At 35.2% G+C, this 15,628-nt stretch overlaps 2 protein-coding genes across 2 annotated transcripts in view; both read left to right on the plus strand.

Annotated features, from left to right (window-relative positions):
* The window catches only part of LOC141728045 (uncharacterized), a 621,306-nt gene that overhangs the window by 499,675 nt on the left and 106,003 nt on the right, over positions 1–15,628 (plus strand). The gene's annotated exons all lie outside the window — the stretch shown is intronic.
* Positions 1–15,628, plus strand: part of LOC141728056 (unconventional myosin-VI-like) — a 30,031-nt gene that overhangs the window by 4,043 nt on the left and 10,360 nt on the right. Inside the window, exons 3-11 of the mRNA XM_074534359.1 lie at positions 1,556–1,649; positions 3,021–3,151; positions 3,264–3,341; positions 4,258–4,387; positions 5,142–5,232; positions 6,461–6,611; positions 7,977–8,185; positions 8,555–8,633; positions 10,347–10,507. Of these exons, the coding sequence (XP_074390460.1) occupies positions 1,556–1,649; positions 3,021–3,151; positions 3,264–3,341; positions 4,258–4,387; positions 5,142–5,232; positions 6,461–6,611; positions 7,977–8,185; positions 8,555–8,633; positions 10,347–10,507 (1,124 nt within the window). The remainder of the gene's footprint in view (positions 1–1,555; positions 1,650–3,020; positions 3,152–3,263; positions 3,342–4,257; positions 4,388–5,141; positions 5,233–6,460; positions 6,612–7,976; positions 8,186–8,554; positions 8,634–10,346; positions 10,508–15,628) is intronic.

The following is a 15,628-nucleotide window of genomic DNA, read 5'->3' on the forward strand; positions in this document are numbered from 1 at the left end:
TAAATGTGATTAGTAATTGCTTTGGAGTTTGCAGCTACTGGAACATCTTCTTGTGCATGTAATGGTTATATATTTACTGGAAAAAGGAAAACCAACCACCTTCAAAAAAGTTGTAGAATGAAAGTTAAAAAAACTGAATAAGCAGTATGAAATCTGTCTGTGCTGCAATCTCCTGTTTTGTCTCTTTTACTTCTTTCTGTGCATTGGTTATCATTGATGACTAATTTATAGAAAATTTAGAAGTGTTTATTAGAAGTAAGTAATTTAAGAAATGCTTTATTATTAATTATTGTTTTAATGTTCCATAAAGTCATTAAAAATATTTTTTCATTTTACTTTTTTTGATAGGCTGTAAATGCACAAGTGGTCAAGGAAACTGAGTCCCCTAATGAATATTTGTTAATTTGGCTGATATGATTAGATAGCTTGTGAAATTCTCCATGTACAACATGCCATTTTACTTTAGAACGTGGAATTGTAGGAACACAGTGCTGTTTCTCTTGACCACAAGTTCTAACCAATTATAGATATTAGGTTATGCTCTGTCAAAAAAAGAATAAGTGTGGAAAATTAAGGGAAACAAAGGAGTGGGGTGCTTGGAGTATAGCCAGCATATACAATTTTACTGCAGTCATGAGACTGGTCTGAAGGTGATCTATTTCACCCAGAACATTCTGGAACTGAAATACAGTCCAGGGAAAAAAGTGTGTGGCCAGGCTTGCTGTACTCTTGAGTTTAGCTAATCCGTGATTGGGGAGATATTGTTAATGTAGAGTTCCCTTGGCAGGTGCTGTCTCATTCTCAACTGAGAGATGGAAAAAGAGAGAATATGCCACAAATCAGGCTTAATACTATGTTTTCTCAGTCCCAATTTTGTTTTAGAATATGCAAAGTTGTCATTAGCAGTCACCTGTTAAAGGAAAATCTGAATAATTGGGTGGTGCTCGGCAAAATGTTATCCTTGCTAAATGTCAACTCATCAGAGAGAGCAGTGGTGTAGCACTGTAGCACACATGGTCATAGCAGAGGAGCAGACTGGAACATCAGGGAAGGGAGACTGCAGCTGTGAGCCAAAGGAAGTTGTAAAAAGTAGAAGTTAAGGGTCAGGTTCATCTGGCATGATTCTGATGTCAGGAGTCTGGTTTGCTCATGTGAACTCTGGGGCATTTTAGTGTTGTGACTGTGGAAGATATTGAGGGTAGTAGGATCTAGAGTCATAAATCATAGATTATATACATGTTAAGAGAACAGTTGAGTGAAAATTCAACAGAATTGAGGATCCAATTAATGGTTTTAGCATTGAGATCAGTTACATAAAGACCAAGATTTCAGTGCAAAACTGGTATATGAGAGAAAAGGGTGGGGTTGGGACTTGATTACCTTTAAGGCTCACTTCAACCCATTAACATTCCATGATTCTATGATAATGTCAGCATTTCTCTTTTAGAATACTATTATTTTTATCTCCCCCCCCCCCCATAAGTCCTAATTATTTAACCATTATTTTAGGAGTTTTAAAAATCTGTATTTTGCTAACTTCTTGCTTTGGTCTTAGGGGTCGAGCTTTATTTGCTGTATCAAACCTAATCTAAAGATGACAAGTCACCACTTTGAAGGAGGACAGATCCTCTCTCAGCTTCAGTGTTCAGGTAATGTATGCCTCTGATATTTTTCCTTCTGATTTTTACTTTGGTGGTTAAAAATTACTGTAAGCTTTAAATATGTGGGATGAAAGCAGTATTTCCTTGCTTGATCTGTTTTCTAGAAGATAGGTTATTTATGCCTTATAAACAGCTATTTAGATTTTTAGTGACTTAGCATTCATTTTAGAAATAATTCATCTGAATTGGCATTAGGACTCTTCTTGCAAAGAAGAGTTGCCCACAGTATTAATAGGGCACCAGTTCAGTCTGGAACACTGGAACAATAGAATTTAAAATTTCTGTGGCAGTTGAAGTGTTAGAAACTCCTGTAGATTTTAGAGGCAGTCACTGTTAGCTGAGATATCTAGTAATTGATGCACACCAGTGTTCTTTGATTTTTTTGATACTGTGATTGAGTTTAATTATACTACTTTCTCAAAAGCTTACTTTCTCAAAAGTTTCTTCATATCACTATTAGTTTGATTTGGAACTGAACACCTAACATGGATGAAATGCTGCATCTTTGTTATTCTTGAAATGCTAGATGCTTTCCAAGTGTATAGCTTTATTTGCTCGTGCCCCACTGAACTTTTTGAAAAACAAAGACAGTATAAACAAATTAAATTTCTGTTGAAAGCAAGTATGCAGAAGATTAAGTTTTATGACAGCAACCACAAGTTAAGGTCTAACTTAAAATCTTACCTGCAGCCTCCGTGGATAAGAATATGTAAAATAGGGGTAAAAGCTGGTATAGCCTGTGCTGCTGAAGTAATTTGAATCTTACTGACAGTGTCTGGGATTTACTGATACCCTAGTTGCAGCCAAAATGTTGTAACATTATTGGGGACATTGATGTTACATCCTAGCAGCTGATACTTTGTACTTCGAGTACACTAAATGTTCTAGCACTGCCCTGCACATGTATTTGAGGTTGTATCTGCACCAGGTCTCACAAATACCATTCACATGATTGAAATAAATGCCTGGTTGGGCATTGTTTGGTGGTTTGGGGTGTAGATTTGGGTCTTTTTGTCTTCCCTTTGAAAATGAAATTGTCAAATCTGCTGAAAAAGAAAAAAGATTTTGGAAGAAATATTAGAAGAAAAATCATATGGATGATTGAGTGTTACTTACTTCTCAAATAGGGAGAAAACCTTATGGGCTTTTCTCATGTGTTCAGTATTAACTTTTTGTGACTGATCACATAATCAAAAAATGCTACAGGCTTGATCAAATCCCAGCTGAACTTTGTGGTTTAGTCTCTGAACAATGTCTTTGAGTCTTATGTCATAAACCTACTTACTGTTTATCATAAAATTCACAGCTTAAATTGCATGTTACTGATGCCAGGTTTTGTGTATGTGTCTGTGAATTTAGGGATGGTGTCAGTTCTGGATTTGATGCAAGGTGGTTTCCCGTCACAAGCGTCATTTCATGAACTGTATAATATGTACAAGAAATACTTGCCTGAAAAATTGGCTCGACTGGACCCTAGGCTTTTTTGCAAAGTAAGAAAATAATTCTTCTGTATCATCCACATGAGAAAATATATTGTGATGTTGGTTTTCATGTTTCTTTGAAGGAGGCAGAATTTAATCCTTTCTGGTTTCTGTGTTTCAGGCCCTATTTAAAGCCCTGGGACTGAATGAAAATGATTACAAATTTGGACTAACCAAGGTGTTTTTTAGACCTGGCAAGGTAATCTTTTTCTTGGAGTTCATGATTATGAATCTTAAAATAATTTCCATTTGAAAAGGACATTTGAAAGTAACATTGTTTAACACATTGGTAAAAGTGTGGCCAACCTAAATAAGGTTGCCCAGGATTTGTATAAATAATTTTGTTCATTTTCTTTGAATAAACCACAAAATTTGTATGGATACAATTGGGTTTATAGTCTTGTTGCTGATGCTGCAGTATTTCTAATGCAATGTTTGTATTCCAAGAATTATGTTGACTTTTAAAAAGATGAAGTCAGAGCCAAGAAGAAATATTTTCTAGTAAAATCTGTTTATAACTGAAATCTCCTTCTGTGATTCTGAACATTGCTGCTTCTATTCAGAGTAAGGAGATGAAGTTGAGAGCTATTGCGATGACAAAGGAAAATTATTGTAATCCCAGAAAAATGTTCTTCCTGTCTTATATTTACTGAAAAGCAGAAGTGCAGGATTTTCAGAAAACGTTGCCTTCAATGGGAAACTTATACAAAGGTTAAAAATTGAGAAGTGCTTTCAGCTTTTATTTTTTTCCACAGATACATAATTAGATGTGTTTTGAAGTTGTGGAAGGCCAGAGTTCATCTCCAGGATGTATAAAAGCAATTGATTTTTAAAAATTTTGACAATAAGTATTTTTGGTGTTTAGTAAACGGTTATATTATTCAAAATGCCAAGGGTTGGACGTCCATACAGCAAACATATAAAAAATCTGCGCTTGTAATTTCTGTTATCATTAAACAACAAAGTGTAAGAAAATTATCTGCTGACTTTAATTGAAAGCTGATATAATGACATACAGTTTATATAAAAAATTTTAATTCAGCCTGATCTCAAACAATAGTATCTAACACTCTCTGTCCTGCTAATATGTAAAACTTGTTTTAATTGCCATTTAGTTTGCAGAGTTTGATCAGATAATGAAGTCTGATCCGGATCACTTGGCAGAGCTGGTTAAACGAGTGAACCGCTGGCTTATCTGCAGTCGTTGGAAAAAAGTTCAATGGTGTTCTCTCTCGGTGATTAAATGTATGTGGCTTATGTTTTATTAACTCAAAATGTTGGTTAAAAATACAGCAAAGCAATTAATAACACCTTGAAATGTGGCCAAGGACATGTATAGCAGATACATACTGAACTCTGAGTAACTGATTTCAAGGTTGGTGGGATTTTTCTTGAAGTTACTCTGCTGAGTAGTAATAAGGTGGTGTGCAATAGAGATTGGCACTTGTGGTGTGCTTCAGAAAAGGTACCTGGGAGATTGGGAAGGGTCTGATGCAGAATGTCAGCAGTCTCTGATAACATGGAGGGTGAAAACTGCATTAGAATGGGGAAGAAGAGCATAAAGGCCTTATGCCAGTGCACACATGGCTGTGCATTTGGGCCAGCACAGTCTGTGACTGATTATTATTTGTTGCTGTTTTTAGTGAAGCAAATAGAATTTCTGAATTCTTAGGAGATTTCAGACATCATAGATTGTAACACTAAAATCTTGGGTGTGCTCTAACTTTTAACAAAAGTTACTGGTATCTGTGAATCTGGAGGGGTGTATGAGTGTGCACACATTTCATTGTTCCTGTTGGGTTTGGGTGGGAGCCTCTGTGCCTGGCACAAGATTGTGAATTCTGCTATTCTGTTTCTTAAATGTTGTGGTTCCAATATACAAAAAGCTCTCAAGCACACATAGTCTGCATACAGTTTTGTGACATCAAATGTATAAGGAAGATAGTAGTTGTGTTAAACTGTATAAAACATTAAGATTCTGTCTTATGTGTGTTTACAGTGAAAAATAAGATAAAATATCGAGCCAGTGCCTGCATTAAAATACAAAAGACTATTCGTATGTGGCTTTGCAAGAGAAAGCACAAACCACGGTAAGAAGATATTCCTTGGTTGAAGGAAGTATGTTTTAAATAATATTTTCTTGGGACTGTAAGAGGAGGTTTACTTTATTAACTAAATCTATCTGAAATCATAGAGTGATGCTGAGTACAATTGAAGGAGACTGAGAGGTCCTGTGTTCCTTCACTCTTTTCCAAGGATGCATAGACTAAATCTGAACCTTTCCTAAAGATGTTTCTTTATCTCTTTGTTCATAAAATCCTTCAGTGACAACCTTGTTTTTAAAAATTTTTTATTAAGTCTGTCTAATTTAATTTAAGGTCGTTAATTGTTGTCCTTTACAAGTTCACACCTTCCTTCCTTTATAGGCTCCCTTTCATTTTTATCTTAGAAATAATAACTGTCTTATCTCCTCATGAAATTAATTCCATTATCTGATTGCAGGGAATACTGATGGAAAAACTACTTCAGTAATTAAGCTCTGCTGACACCTTAATGTTCTTTGACAGAGACATAGCTCTGTTCTAGTTGTGGGCCTCTCATAAATTCTTTTACATCCTTTGAGAATTATGTTTCATTTTGAATCTTGGCATTTCTGACATTTTTTTTTAGCTAATTGGTGCTCATCTTTAATGATTTGATTTTGTTTCTACTTTTGTGTGTTGATTTGCAAATCCCAGTATAGTGATATCTGTTTAGGAAGGTTGTCTGCAGATTTGTAACTTCTGTGTGGGGCCTTCAATAGTGGTTCTTAAAAAAACTCTTGAGTTTTCCTGAACTCCTCCCCAGCCTTGCCTTCTCAATCCTTTGGGGTGTAATGACGGTGTTCATTCTGGGATGTAATACTGTGTAGTAGAGTTTTATCTGATTAATTCTGTTACTGCTCTTTGAATAAGTAGCGCTACTCAGCCTTTATCCTTTCCAGTTAAAATCCTCTAGTGGATACTAATAATCATTAGTATCCATTTATTATTGTGAGAAAAACAAAAAGCCAGCCCAAATTAATTCTCAAAATAAAAATGCATTTTTCCATTTTGAGCCACTGTTTGCTAAGTAATTTTAGTTACTGCTTGGAAAAGGCTCCATTGCTTAGTTACTTGATGTGATAATGTTCAAATTTCAAAGAAGAGGGAGAGTTTTGTCAGAAGGCATAACTTCTCTCCCCATCTACCTTTTTTACATGAGTGATTTGTGGAGTTTTAAAAGTATCACCATCCAAAATTATTTCAAATAAGCAAATAAGCTGTCTTACCTTCACAGCATTGATGGCCTGATAAAAGTACGTACACTGAAGAAGAGACTTGATAAATTTAATGAAGTAGTAAGTGCTCTGAAGGAGGGAAAAGCAGAGACAAGCAAGCAGGTCAAGGAGTTGGAGGCTTCTATTGATGCATCAATGACCAAAATTAAGGTATGTGATAATAATGAGAGAAAAAGTATCTTTGTACTGGAATCTTTTAAAAGCTTCATCTAAAGGAGAAGGCCAATGCATTTTTTTTTAACAGAAAATATACTTTAAAATTGTGGTCTTAATTTTCAGTCACTGGGTAATTCCTGTTTAAAACTATTTGTAAATATAACTGAAGTGAATCCTGAAAATAGGTGCGTATGACTTTGGTATCTGTGTGTCAAAATTGGCACTGAAGGTTTCAAAGAAAAAATGCATGTTGGTATTACGAGACAAGTGCTGTCAATAAGTTGTTTGTTGCTTTCACTATTGGAATACCAATTACCATTATTACCATTATCAGAATGCCAATTACCATTGCCAATATTTTAACTTAATAAGGGCTGAAACAAGGCATTTATCACAGACTAGAGACATTTCCAGTTATGAGGTTTTTCAAACTTGGTGGTAAAGAGAATTCAGCTTGTTGATTATGCTTCAGGTCTGTAGTCCTGTCTTTCTTACCACAGAATCACAAAGACAAAATGAAGGCACACTGGCATTTATTAATGTTAGAAAAAGTTTGGTTTCTTGAATTCATATTTCATGCAATATTATAGCTTTCTTAGTGTGCCATATTAAGACTTCTCTATTTAAAATCGCTGTTGAAAAGATGGTAGAGTTAACCTATCAGCTTAGGGTTCTCTTTTCTAATGAAAATTATAACATGTGATTATCATCATGATACACTATCAGAAAAGGTCAGCAAATCCCCATATTGCAGTTTTATTAGTAAGATGTGAATTGTAAAATGAAATTAAATTGTACCTGTCAATAAGGTTTGAAAACGTGTCTAGCAAAGGCTATTTTTGAAGCATTTTCAACCTGTAATTTGTTACTAATAACTTTTTAGAAAAAGTTAGTCACAACACAGTGCAGTATTTTTTCTGAGTGCTAGCAGAAATATTAAGAAAAGCTATTTCATGTATGACATAAAAGCGGAGCTGTAAATAACCACTAAAGAAGATAAGAGCACAATGCAAAATACACTGGGAAGGCTTTAATTTCCATCCTAGCATGCTAAGAATTAATTTCTGTTGCTTAAAACTGCAAGATTTAAAATGTGAAGGTATGTTTTGAAAGGAAGTTAAGTTAATTTCACTGATGATATGGAGATGAATTTGGATGGTTTTATAGGAGAGGGGAGAGGAATGGGTCCTCAGGATTGTAGAAAAAAAGGGAAGAGTGGACTCAAGCTTCCCAGCTCTGAGGTGTATATATGATTTAAATATAGTGCTCAGTGATCTCATATCACTTAATATTTTTAAGTATGTTCTTTCAGAAGTGAAGTACAAATAAAAAACAATTACCCTCTTATTATTTTTGCAGACCACTATAATGACTAGAGAACAGATACAGAAAGAATATGATGCTTTAGTTAAAAGCTCAGAGCAGCTTCTGAGTGCACTGCAAAAGAAGAAGCAGCAAGAGGACGAAGCAGAGAGGCTACGACGCATCCAGGAGGAAATGGAAAAGGAAAGGAAGAGACGTGAAGAGGAAGACCAAAAACGAAGGAAGGAAGAAGAGGAAAGACGCCTGTGAGTCTTGAATTTGAATAAGTTGCTGGTTATAGAATGAGAAGAAAACAGGAAAGGCTTTTAAATGAAGTTGGTTTTGATACACTTTCACTTAGAGAATAATTTGGATTGTATTTCTGTGCAGTGTTGAAACATTTCCTTTGTAAGGCAAGTGACAGAAGAGCATATGGAAGAAATTATATGATGCAGCTGGAAATACAGATGAACTTGAAAAATTTCATAATTTACATGTAGTATCTTGTCATCAGAACTGTAATGATTTGTGGAGTACCAATCAGTTTTATAAAAGAGACTTTGTATTTCTTACTATTTCTTGTTCATTTGTGTCATAATAACACATTTTCATTTTCTTCTCCTCTTATGTAATAGGAAATCTGAGATTGAGGCAAAGAGAAAACAGGGAGAGGAAGAGAGAAAAAAGAGAGAAGAAGAAGAAAAACGTATTCAGGTTAATGCTTTAGCTGTGTGTGGCTTTGGGGGATTTCTTGTTACTGTGATGGTTTTGGGGTTGTGTGTTTATTTTCTTGTATTCATTTACTTATTTATAAATGCTTTTTGTAGCTTATGTTCTCCACCAAGTCCAATGGCTTCTTTCTATAAATGCATTTCTCAGAGTCATTCCCCAATGTTGCTTTATTAGTAAATATAGGGCAAATGTCATGTTTAGCGTATGCCAAGACAGATCACCTATTTCTAGTTCCTATGCAACTTCACATATTCTGAGTGGAGGTGCATCTGTTTTTAAAGGATTTTAAAAGTTATTTTAAAAATATGCAGCGTTGGGGAATCCTGGTTTAGCCTTTGAAGATTTGGTGGGTGGTTCATGTCAGGCAAGTTTGGCATTCTTTTACTAAAGTCACATCTTGACTTTGATTGTGTTGTTTACTTGCTTAACTGCAAACACTTTGAGAGTGCCAGTAATAATGAGAGGAGGCAGGACTGTCCTTGGTAGTTCCTTTGGCTGCACTAAATACACGCAGCTCAAACCCCACTCCTCCACCTTTCCCCTTGATTTATGGCAATTCTTACTGATTTCATAATGAGCTCTCCTTCGGAGGTGTGTTTGGATCCTGTATCCCTCTTTTCCTTTTTTATTGGAAATTGCTTGGGTGACCTGGGATAGCAGTCTTATGAAAAAAGAACATCTATAGTGATTGTCTTTATCAATGTTTCTTGGGTTCTGAGCTGTGGATATCTGCAATGCAGAATGTAATTTACACTTTTACTTTAAAATGCTGTGTTTGGATCCAAGTGGATAGATAATCCTGTAAGGTGTTTCATTCTCCCACATAGAGTTCCTTTCTCATTATCTTTCCTCCTGCTGGTTGGTTTTATCAGCTAATCTAAAACAAGATTCATAAGGTAAAGTCACTGGTGTAATGGTACAGTTTTCAATGTTTTAGTGGTGCAACTTCACAATGATGGATGGGAAGCAGCTTTGTTTCCTTGTTAATTTTGGGGCACTGCTAAAACTTGGTGTATGTGCCTTTTGAAGGTATGAATTGGATGGTCCTGTTTTATTTACTGTGTGTGCAAGGCTTTTTGTGAAATAATGATGGTTAACTGCTGCTGTTGTTTGACTCTGCAGAGGCAGTATATTTGAATTGCTCCTGCACTGCACTAAGTTGGAAGTTTTACCATTTGCTTAAATTCATGTTAGATCAGTTCCACAGAGAATTCCAGTGTCTGTCTTAATCCCTTTTCAAAATGACATACAGACCTGTATCCAAAGTAGTGCCTGTTACAAAGTCCTGTGATGCCAAGAGCAGAATATCAAGGAAGTATTGTGTTAGTGCTATGGAGAAGCAGCCATAGCCTCAGTTTCATTTGAGTTTTAATGATTCTGAAAACTTCTGAACATTAGTTTTTATAATAATGAACAAAATAATTCATATATTAAAAAAATTACTTGGCACTTTATTTAAAAAGTTAATATAAGTGGTGGACAATATTTGATAAACTATATGAAAACCAAGATTCAGTTTGTAGCTGTTTCATTTTTCTTGGGTCTAACTAAATACTAATGCTGTTAATTTTTCATTTCTGTAAACTGTACATGTTTCCAAAAGCTAATACACAACATAGCATTTTTTTCAAATACTGCTCATGTAGCATTTTGGTTTTGATTGGGTAAGGCTAAAGGTGTCCTGTTCTCAAACAGGCTGAGATTGAGGCTCAGCTGGCTAGAGAGCGAGAGGAGGAGACGCAGCACCAGGCCGTGCTTGAACAGGAGCGCCGTGACCACGAGCTGGCAATGAGGATTGCCCAGAGCGAGGCAGAGCTCATCAGTGATGAGGCACAGCTGGATTTAGGTTTGCGCAGGTATGGAGTCAAGGAGTTACATTTTCCTCTCTGTGCTTTCTTTTCTCCCCATCCTGCTCCCTTGGAGAAGACTATGCTCTTGTTTGGTTAATGGAACTTTGTGTTCATTAAATGGAGCTTTTAAGTCAGTATATTGGAATGTTTTTCAAATTAAATTTTGAAATTTGTTAGATTGCTTTTGCTTAGACTTTCTTCATTTTGCGTCTTGCTACATCAGTGATTTTGTAGGTGCTTGTGGACATGACTGCAGGTCTCTTTCTTTTTTTGAGTTCTAACAAGGATGGCCAACTTAGAATTCTGATTTTTATGACTCATTTAAAGTAGGGAATAGAATTTCTTCAGTGGTAAGTAATAATAAAATACATCTTTGCTAGGTCTTGATGGTGGTTCCATTTTTACAGTGAATTTGTGTGGGATTTTTTTTTTTAAAGAAGAAGCTCTCTTTAACTGCAGAAATAAAAGTAATTTCTGGGCCCTGACTGGTAAGTTTTTTCAAGTGGAATGAAAATACCTAACATAGATGAGTTCAAATGTTAAGTGTTAGTCTTGTTTTGTGTCAATTTTTGATGTGCGATAAAATGAGCTTAACCTTTGATACACAGAACCACACTGCCTGTCTGCAGAGCAAGAACTCTTCATGCGTAAAAGGTGATGTCTTAGAAGCAACTTAGAAGTTCCAGTAAAAATGGTACTTACTGGTCAAGTTGCATGAAGGGACCTGTGAACATGGTCACATACTTGGTGACTTCATTAATATGACTCTACTCTGTTGTTGTTGTTGAAATGAGTGCAAGAAAATCCCTTGTGTTGCCATGAAATTTCAAGCTCCTAGATGTATTTCTTTTGCTACCCAAATTTCATCTAAATGTATACTTTTTTTAATAACTGTATGCTTGCTTGAGATAGGTGGGTAATTTTTTGTCATGTTCAATACTGACTTCTGGGCAGTTCCACTGAAATGGTTGTGTTTTTTCCCTCGGTACTGCAATAGCTGTCAGATTGTCTCTGACTGAGACTGACATGCTCCATTCACAGAATCAGAATGGTTTGGGTTGGAAGGGGACCTTGAAAATCATCTCTTTCCTGCCCCCTGCCATGGTCAGGGACACCTTCCATTAGACTAGGTAGCTCAGAGGCCCATCCAAGCTGGGATGGGGCAGCCACAGCTCCCTTGGGAAGGCTGTTCCAGTGCCTCACCACTCTCCCTGTCTGGATTTTGGTGCAATACTTTAAAGGTAGACACAAAGTCACTCTAGTCTTGCAACCTGGCAGAGTTCTCTTAAATATGAAAGAAGGGATGCAGTAGTCAAGAGCTCAGAGAATTCAGTAACTTCTCTGTCAGTGAAGCTCTAACCTCCACTGGGTTTCCTACTGCTCATAGGTGATTTTGGCATTGGTCTTTCTTGTATAATCCCAGAATGGATGATGAGCTAATTGTCATCATAACTCTTTGACTGCCAGTTTCTCTGCTGTGTAGCTAGCCCAGTTCTGCTGTGCAGCTGGTAGGTGACTGAAGACCCTTCTAAGTGTTTGGAAAGTACTCAGTGGTCTGAACATGTTAGTATAGAGATGGAAATAATTTCTTGAGCAAGATAATACCTAAATCTAGAAAAGAAGTGATAGATTTTCCTGCTTACATGAGATCTTTTTTATCTCATTGGCAAATTTTTTCCCTTGTTTCCAAAGTCTACTTCAAATAGTTCATTGCACATTCAAAACCTGAACAGAATGCTTTTAATTTAATATTTGATTTTATTTTGGTTTGTTTAAAATCAGACTAAAACCTTACCCAGGCCCCAGTATCTTCTATTGAAATCAGAGGATTTTCATATAATTTCAGGAGTTGCCTTAAAGGTAGCAGCTAAAGAAATTTGGTGAAATGCAAACTATTGGTTAGAATAAATAATGTAATCTAATATTAAAACATAAAGTCTCAGGACTTCTTTTATAGTATACCAATCAAAATTTTGCTGGAGTCTAAAGAAGTTATAGTCTACGGTCTTCTACATTTGAGACTGACATATTAGCATGTGATACACTAAAATCACTGACTTTTCTATAAGTATATATATCTTCCCTGTTAAATTTTGTTGTAATAAGATAAAGCATGTGTGACTTCATACTGAATTCATGCAGTATATTGCTTTTACAGTGTTATCACACTTCTGTAAAAATTGGTTTCATCCTTACATATTGGCATGAAGAAAATAAAGGTATTTTCCATTGTATGGTTGTAACTGTTGAGTGAAAAGAGGAAGAAAAGGGTGATTTTATGTGCTCAGTTTTAACAAATACGCGACACTTTTGTGTTGTCATATTTGAACTTGAGTGCCTGTAGTTTATTTCTTTTTTCCACAGTGCCTTGCTGTATTCACTTTCATAGCTTTCATAGATATTTCAAGGGGCATAAGTATTACAGTTTCCTTAAAAAATATATTTGTTGGCTACTATCAAAGAAGAAAAGTTGTTTGTTCTGGCAGCAGATCCAGGATTTTCATTTGTGCTTATTCTGTGCTGGATCTGCTGGACCTCTTCTAGCTTTATCCAATTTTACTACTCATCCACAGTTTGAAAGGATGTGTAATATGTGATTTACTGCACCCAGGGGTAAATTAAAGGTAATGACTAGCAGTTAAGTAAAAATTAATTTAGATAGTAAGTATCTGCTTTCAACTGGGTAGTTTTTATTCATTTATGTGGCTTATTGAAGTGTACAGTATGGCATGTAACATCAAAAGAAAGCTAGTCTTAGAAGAGTGTTGTGAGTGTATCTCTCCTGGGTTTTGCATTGGAACAATCCTATGTCCTAATTTAGCACAGATAGTGCTACCTGTGCTCACCTGTGTGTTTCCAGCACAGCAGTTACACTTGGGGTCTGTTCACAGCTTGCATGAAGAAGCACCCATCCTGTTCCCAGAGCAGCTACAGGAGGATTGCTGCTGTTTCTTGTGACACGCTTATCCAAGCATGAAATACATCAGTAGTATGCTTCAAAGTCTCTGCTTTTGAAAGATTGGACAGGGGAGAAAGGCTGGGGGAAGCTTTCACTTGTACATTTCTTTTTTCCCAGATTATTATTTAAGTCATAACTGAATGAGAAAGTTTTGGGGGGAAAAGAGGTTTATATAATCAGCTAAAAATAATAATAATAAAAATTCTTAAGATAATAAAGAAGATGTGAGAGAGCAGGAAATGCTATGACCCACCTTTTCTTGCTTCAGATTATTAAAATATTAACTAGGTAGTAGTTTGTCTAACATTAAATGTCTTCTGTTTGCAGAGCCAATGGAACAAAGCCACAAATGACTACGTATGGCATTTTTTTCCATTTGAATGCTCTAATAGATAAAAGCCACATTAATTAATCAAAAGAAATTGATATTGTCTTCTTATTTACTAATACCCCATAGCAATCTTTGTTAGTATGCATCTGTAATTTCTAAGTCAATTTTTAATGCCTCATATTCATTACTTTGCTTACATCTAATAAACCCTTTAATAACCAAATATACCAAATAACATTTGTTCAAAAATCATTATATAATTGCTGTAAAGTTTTTAACATACCATCCATTTTTCACTGCCCTGTGTAATTTATTGTTCTTTACAGAATCAGGACTCTGTGTGTGTGTATGTGTGTCTGTCTGTCTATCTATCTATCTGTCTATCTGTCTGTCTATCTATCTATCTATCTATCTGTCTGTCTATTTTTGTGTGTGTGTCTGAATTGAAATAATTAAAAATAAGTAGTCGTTTCCTGTGCATTTAATTTAATTTCAGTTTGATTGTCAAGACACTTTCATGGTTATAAAGGCTGGTTTTATATCCATATATATTTGGTTTATGCTCATATACCAATTTTCTTGTAGGGAACAAATGGCCACAGAAATGTCAGAAATATTGTCTAGGTAGGTGAGAAGGTATAACACCAGTGAATCAATCATTTTCTAAAAACAAATCACACATTAAATGGGTTGAATTATTATGGAATTAAAAGTAATGGAATCTGGGTTTTTTTTTTAATTATGAGCAGGTAACTAAATTATTTCTTTCAGATAAATTGCATTTACCATTTTTTCAGCAATTATTTCTTTGCTATTTTAACTTATTATATTGAAAAAGAATAAGAATTGTTCATGTACCCTGTAATTTTCTATAATTTCATTAATGCTTCTCCAGCTTTCTTCTCCTCTCACCTTTGTGATAAACAGATCACAAGGCTCCACATCTTTTAAAGGCATATTTCTACAGATTCAGCACAAAGCTAATGAAGCCATTTAACAGCAATGTAATTGTTGGTGCATTTAATAAGGAAATATGCTCATTAGAGTTCTCTTAAAATAAAAGTAGTTTTGAAAATTTCCATGGTAAGACCATATTAAAAACCCTCTTAAGATATCCAAACAAAATCTCCTTCTGGGATTTCTTGAATGATAATGTGAGATTTTATGCACAATGCAGAAGAAAAGATAAATACAGGTTTGGGTCTGAATATGCTAGTTGGTCAAATACTAATACTCTGTTCAAAGAAATTTTTGTGATTGTCTTCCATATCAGCAAGTAAATAGAAAGTGTTTTCTGCAACTTGATGGTAGAAATTTTTTTTGACATTGATTTTGTGAACCTTACAGAAGAAGAAAAAATGTTTAGAGGTTTTGAAAGTGAATCTGTTGTTTAACAAGTTACTAAGCTATGTATGTATAGTTTGAAGATGCTCAGTCTCACATGTTTAATGAATTTTCTAGTGGTATCATGGATGATTGGAATGCAGCTGGTAACTAAATTTTTCTCCTGCAGTATTTTAAGAATAGGCATAAACCACATAAGGTGTAATTAAGGTAGCATGTGAATTTAAATGGCCATATTGTATTGCATATATTGACATAGTTCCAATGACAGTGGCCAATTTTTAATGTACAAAAAGATGAAAAAATTTTGGGGCCAGATCAGGCTCTGTGTTGTGGTCAGATTCAAAATGCAATGCTTCTCAGTATCTGCTTGTTTAAAAAAAATTGTCTCACTTTTCATACACTGGAAGCCTTTGACATGAGACTGGTCTTTTCTATTTTTAGTCTGAAAATACTGTTTATGATACATAACTCTCATATGGAGCAGTGAAGA

This window comes from Zonotrichia albicollis, unplaced genomic scaffold (genome assembly GCF_047830755.1).
Source record: "Zonotrichia albicollis isolate bZonAlb1 unplaced genomic scaffold, bZonAlb1.hap1 Scaffold_83, whole genome shotgun sequence".
NCBI lineage: Eukaryota > Metazoa > Chordata > Aves > Passeriformes > Passerellidae > Zonotrichia > Zonotrichia albicollis.